Raw genomic sequence first — 6,350 nt, 5'->3', positions numbered from 1 at the left:
GTGCGCGGCGAGCGGTAGGCAACTGGGTGACTTAGAGATCGGTATTGCTGGCTGGAGTTCGGATACTGCCCAGGAGGGTAGTAAGAAACCTGAATCTATCCAAATCAAGAAAACACAGGGATGAGAACACAAGAGGGAGTGGGACCAAGAAAGCTGGTCCCCCAGGACCAGTTTTCTCTCTCACCTGGCCTGGCTTCTGCCGAAGGAAACCAACCACGGCTTTGGCTCTGGCCAGATGATAGCTCCTCGGGGAACCGCAGCCCCTTCCCGCTCCTCCCAGCCTCCACATCCAAGCCTTTCCCAGCACAGTAGTGCAAGAGCACAGTAGGCACAATTCTCATCACAGCTCAGGGGAACAATCCTAGTGGTCATAATGCCCTGCAGGACCCCAAAGAGAGCTTAGAGGTGTCAGCCCTGAATCTGGTCACGGTCCCTCCAGCAACACTACAAAGCTACATGACCATGAGCCAGGAAGGGCCAGAGGGTTCCCCAGAGGGGTCCCAGAGGTGCCTCGGGAGCTCAGAGGGACATGGGGGCAGAGACCACCCTATGCCTAGCAAGGGTGAGTGCCGACCTGGAGCCTGGCCCCCTGCATACTGATAAATCACAAAGGAGCAGCAGAAAAAGAAGGAACCCCCTCTCAAGGAACTGTTCTCTGGATGGCTCCCCAGCAGCCCCTCGCCTGACAGCTCGGGGCCAAGGAGCACATCCTTTAGGTCCTTCCTTGCTGGGGGGGCTGAATGTAGCCCTGGGGCTGCAGCACCTGCTGTGTGGGGGCCGTATGCCCTGAGGCAGAGTAGCTGGAGGTGGGAATGGGCTGCCCAGGGGTTGCCATGATGAATCCTGTCTGCTGAGGGTGCTGGGAGATGAGGGATGACTGGAACATAGCCGAGGAAGGATCCGGCGCTTCGGCAGAGCCTTGTCGGCTGAGGTTGATCTGTCCAAAAGGGTTGCTGAGCTCATCGGCCTGCGTTGGAGATAAGGGGGAAGGATGGAGGAGGACAGCACGTAGGACAACAGCACGTAGGACACAGCTCTGCTGAGCAGATTGCAGACCCCTCCTCCCTACCCTATGTGGAGGAGCTTGCCCAAAAAAAAGGTCCCCAGAAACGAGCCACAGACAAAGAGCATTCTGCAGGATGGGGGGTAGGGGCATGCGAGCTGCTGGGGGTGCTCAGCGGACACCGGTGACATGTGAGGCCCAACACAAGCAGGGGCAGCCCCAGCCCAGCGGCCGTGACCCATGGGGTGCACCGTTCCCAGAAACAAAACAGGGGCTGACTGAGACCACATGGCCCCTGGACCCCAGTGCTGGGTGCAAGCGTCACCTCCTGGTGGAGCTCTGGGCTTGAGTCTTGCAGCATTTGCTCCTCCCCAGGCTCTTTCCAAGATCAGCCACTCCAGCAGTGCCCAGCCCTGGCGGGTCCCACAGCCTCAGGCACCCCACTACTGCCTTGACCCCACTGCAGCGAATCCCCGACCCACGGAGTGCAGCATCCACGACATACCTGATCAGCAAAAGCTCACACAACACAAACACAGCACATGAGTACAACAGAGACAGTGCAGAAGAGGAAATGGGGTTTATACCAAGTTGTACTGCTGGGGTGGAGAGACTGGCAAGAGGACTTGGGGGCAGGAGCTTGGAGAATACTGAACAGGCTGCAGCGCTGGGACCGGCTAAGACCAGTAGAGAAGGAAACGGAGGAGAGATTTGGATGGGAAAAGGGCAGGGAGTTGGGGAAAAGAAGGACAGGAGGAAGGAGAGAAAGAAGGAACAACAAGGTTAGTCAATCGAGCCAGTTGCAAACACACAGAGGGGGGCATTGCAGGGGGCTGGAAAGCACGGGGACCAGACTGGGGGAGCATTCATCTCTCCGTGAAGACACGCAGCCCGGCCAGTTGCTCTGCGGGAGCTGGGAAGGCGGACGTGTCCCCACAGCAGCTCTGGCCTGGCATGACCAGGGGTACAAGCGGACAAAGCCTGGCTGTGGCCAAGAGCAGCAAGAGAGCTGCTCCTCCCAGCACAGCCTTCGGGCGTCCCCCACTCCACGTGGGTCTGGTGCTGACCCCCAGTTCTCTGCAGCGTTTCTTGGCCTCTCCTGCTGGTGATGTCTTTTCTTCCCTCCTGCCTTCTGTACAGGCCCCCCTCACTTTGTCACCAGGAGGACCTGCTGGTGCCTGTTTCTGACAACCCCTAACTCAAGCACCACACACTGTGCTTTGGGCATCGAACCCGCAAGGGTCAGCAGTGGATTGTTTTGCTGATTTGACCTTTGGTGGAACAGAAGGTGCACGCCCATGGGGGATAGTGCATTTTCAGGCCTTTCACCAACAGTCAAAACACAGGAAAAAAGGTTGTTCCAGGAACTAAACCATTAGAAGAGCCAAACAATAGAAGATACAAAATAAACCTCCAGCAAGACACAGTGATCCTGCACAAGCTCCACAAGTCTGCTGCGTGCTCAAGCCTCCCACCTAGGGCGCTGGGCTCTGTCCCATGCCCCGCTACAGCTCTCGACAGACACCCCTGCTAGCCTTGGTGCCGGACCCTTGCTACACCTCAGGGCGACACCTCATCCATAGAACCGAGACTGGAGCTCCGTATCCTCTGCAAACACATCCACAACCCTGGAGGCAGTCCAGGCCCCAAAAATTACAAGCTTCCCCCATCCTCAACCATATAGCAACAGGGAGCAAGGAGCCGTTCGGGTTATCTTCAGTACAAGCTGTCTGAAGAGGCTTTAACTTCCTCCTCCCAGCCCAGACCACTGGGAACAGTCGCATCACAGAGCGGCCAGGTTGGAAGGGACCTCGGAAGATCATCTGGTCCGAGCTTTCCTGGGAAAGGGAGTCTAGACAAGATTATCTCGCAGCCTCCCTGTCCAGTCACATCTTGAAAACCTCCAGTGTAGCTTGTAGATCTCTGCTGCAGGAGACATCCTAAGCATGAGGTGATGCACCAGAAAGGATCCCTGGGCAGGCTGAGGTCCAGCAGAGACAGGATGGGAAGGTCCTGAGGGCTCCCTCCCATGCACAGCACCCAGCTCTGCACTCGCTGGCAGCTTCGCTCTCGACACAAACTCACCAGGGCTGGCGCCCACACCGTCCCCAGTCCTGCAGCGACACCGGGGCAGCTCACGTGCTGCGTTTTGTCACAGCCTCAGGGGCAGAAGAGAGTGTGCAGGAATGACAGCCACGAGTGCTTTCCTGAGAGCTCCTTCCTCCTCCTGCTCTCTGCCAGCAGCATGGAGGGACTGTCCCTCCCTAACAGGCAGTGAGTGTGAGGACACCCAAAATCCACGGGCAAGTAAGAGTACAGAGCACCCCGAGCGTCTGCTGGGTCTGCTCCTGCGTCCCACCCGTGCACCCAAGCATTTCTGAGCCCTGGATACTGTGCTGTGAGACTCACCTGGGACATCATGTGGTTACTGATGGCTGGCTGCTGCGGGGCTGCGGGCGGGAGCCCTTGGGGTTGCGGCGGTGGCTGCTGGGGGGGCTGCGGTTGAGGCTGCTGGGCTGCGCAGGGAAGGAGGCCACGGCTGGGCTGTGAAGAAGTGGATGGGCTGCAGGCTTCAGGGGCACCTAGTACCAGACCTTGAACAGAGAAAAGCATGGCAGGGTTGATACCTGGGAGAGAAAAACATCGATTTGTTGATGGGGAGGACGGGGGGGGTGATTCTCTGCTGTCCGCAGGGAAGCTCCCACAGGCACAGGGGGAGCTGGCTGCAGGTTATGTCACCAGGAAACTCAAAGGCCAATGCCAGGCCTTGGTGGCAGGATTTGCACACAGTAGTAAACCCCATCTTTATTGCAATTGATTCTTTGGAGTGCTGTGCCCTCTGGCTTGTCTGGAAAGCACAAGTCAGGGCCTTCCATAAATGCCCTTTGCTGGGAAGAGGAATGTGACTGTTGACAGCAGCCCCTGCCTGGCGGAGGGCACCAGCGTGAGGCAGAGATTGCAAAAAGAGGGAGCTGCCAGACACATTCGTGTCAGCTCTGTGCCACGCACCTGCCTGGGGGAAGACATCGAGGCTGCTCCCAGTCGCGGCGCAGCTCCGCAGAGGGGCACAGCCCCTGCTCAGACACCGTTCGAGCGCTTGCCCAGAGTAGAAAGGGGAGTGAGGGAATCCTATTTTATGGCCACACAGACCCAGCGCTTGCACATCTCAGGAGTGAAAGGCTGGGGGGTGGCAGGCTGAAAGCAATTCCTTCCCATGGTAGGAAAAATTGTTAGGGAAGAGCGCAATACATGCTGCAGGGCACCAAGCTGGGAAGTGCTCTCCTCAGTATTAGTCTTACTTCCAGAAATAAAAGGGCTGTGAAACTATTGCTTGATGCCCAGTAGCTGCTATTTAACTAATCCTGCCTCTGATCTATGGCATTTCAACAACTAATCTCCAGTCATTCTGCTAAGGAGGTCGTATCATCATCAGCCACATGGTGCAAGGAAGGAAATACTTCGCTGACAGTTGCCCAGGGCCTGAACTGCTGAGATGGGAAAGGAGTCCCAGAGTCCTAAGCACTTCCTCCCCAACAGAATAAACACGAGGATATGGAGGGTGTTTTGTTGGTGGGGTTTTAACTTTTTTTTAGCTCCCCAAAGTGAAAATTCCTTTGCCTTTTTTTTTTTTTCCCCCCCGAGATGTTTCTAAATCACTTGCCATTATATAAAGGCTGGAGAGCAATTGGCTTCTGTTCCCAGAATATAAAATACAGGAAGAGCAAAAAAGCAGATCCTTTCTTGCTCTGCTTTGCACACGACTGGGACAGATCTTCAAATAACTGCTCCCATCAGTCGATGAATCAGTCCTGGAGGTGGTTGCAATAATCAGAGTAAGCGCAACCCTGAGCACAATGGAAACACAGTCCCAGGAGATGATGTAGGCACCTTCAAACTTCAAGATGAATGTGCAGTTTTCAAAGCCAGCCTGGGTGCTAGAGCAGCAGCCTGGCTGCCTTTTAGATACATCCCTTATATTTGAAAGGATTCTTGCGGAGCAGTCTAACCGCCCACAAGCACCCATCTGCCTCCCGTCCCCAGTACAAGGACAGCTCTCGAGCAGTCGGGGATCTGCTGCCTACCGTCGAGAAGGAAGGAAGCTACACAGCGAGAAAACACTGGATTTTGCTCATTGATACTGCACAGCAATCGTAACCAGCTACCCCACGGCTCCGCAGTTACCACTGGACCATTAAAACGAGAGTGAAGACTTGGGCTGCCCCTTGCACAAATGCCTTTCCCAAGCAGTCAGCTGAAAATAAAGGACCTGCCAGCACACCACACATCCTCTGAGGATGCTGTCGTCAGCGACAGATCACCAGTGACGCCTCACAATAACATCCTCCAGGCGTGGGCTACCCTTCGTGTTACCTAGATGGAAAAGGAGGAACAGATCTGAAACAGGCAAAGAGACGTGTGAACCTAATTCCCTTCGGCGCTCCTGAAACCTTGAGCTGGATTCAACAGCTCTGGAAGAGCCGCAGGCCCAGCTCCCCGCTGTTACAGCGAGTCCCTTTGAGAGAACAGCCTGGGCAGACACCAACAGTCTTTGTCTGATGAGATAGAGGAACTCCTTTGTTGAAAAGCAAGGAAAAGTGCCAGATGGTGCTCCCTGACCAAGTCTCCTTAGGGCTGCGAGGGGTTCTGGAGGGCAGAATGGAACGGCAATGTAACCTGCAGCACAGCACGGGAGGGAAAACAACACAAAACTGGTAGCTTGACTTCCAGGATACAGGACTAAACATCCTCTGTCTTAGACAACTGCTAAAGGGAAGGAAGATCTGACGGCGAGTACCGAAAAAGCAGGTGATGAACCAACCGGCATTTCCCTGCCCAGGTACTGGACACATTCAGATGGTGCCAACAACGTCCCATTTTAACCAGAGCCACTGACAAGAACACCAGGAGCCCCAACTCCCCAGCCCAAAGACAGGTCTGGTCGGTGCCCTCCGGCAGAAGGCGCGCGGGGAAGTAGCACAGTACCTGTTCGGGATGTTCTGCTGGCGGCGCTGCCTTTGCCACTCCCGATGCTGTCCCCCCGCGTCAGGATGGAGATGCCGCTGAAGCTGCTGGCTTTGGTAACGGGGGGTCGCAGGTTGCGGATGGAGCCATCGGAGTCTGTGCTGCTCCACGGCCGAGGCTCCAGCGACTTCACCTCGCTCTCGGTGCTGCTCTGACGGCTGCCTGAGGCCCGGTTCAAACCGTCCCGGTTGCCCCTGCAGAGATCGCGAGGAGTTAGTTCAAACCGTCCCGGCTGCCCCTGCAGAGACTGCGAGGAGTTAGTCCACACCGTCAGTGAGAAGGGGCAGCAGCAGGAGCCGGGGTGCTGAGTCCCGACAGCCGCTGG

At 56.2% G+C, this 6,350-nt stretch overlaps 1 protein-coding gene across 1 annotated transcript in view; it reads right to left on the bottom strand.

Moving 5' to 3' along the window:
* The window catches only part of R3HDM2 (R3H domain containing 2), a gene marked incomplete at its 3' end in the record, with an annotated part of 20,180 nt that overhangs the window by 2,438 nt on the left and 11,392 nt on the right, over positions 1-6,350 (bottom strand). Inside the window, exons 12-16 of the mRNA XM_009870573.1 lie at positions 5,987-6,219; positions 3,413-3,630; positions 1,591-1,680; positions 727-967; positions 5-97 (exon numbers count right to left, since the gene is read on the bottom strand). Coding sequence (XP_009868875.1) covers positions 5-97; positions 727-967; positions 1,591-1,680; positions 3,413-3,630; positions 5,987-6,219 — 875 coding nt within the window. The remainder of the gene's footprint in view (positions 1-4; positions 98-726; positions 968-1,590; positions 1,681-3,412; positions 3,631-5,986; positions 6,220-6,350) is intronic.

This window comes from Apaloderma vittatum, unplaced genomic scaffold (genome assembly GCF_000703405.1).
Source record: "Apaloderma vittatum isolate BGI_N311 unplaced genomic scaffold, ASM70340v1 scaffold26575, whole genome shotgun sequence".
In the NCBI taxonomy this organism is placed as follows: domain Eukaryota; kingdom Metazoa; phylum Chordata; class Aves; order Trogoniformes; family Trogonidae; genus Apaloderma; species Apaloderma vittatum.
The sequence above is the reverse complement of the archived record's forward strand: the minus strand, read 5'-3'. Positions and strand labels throughout refer to the sequence as shown.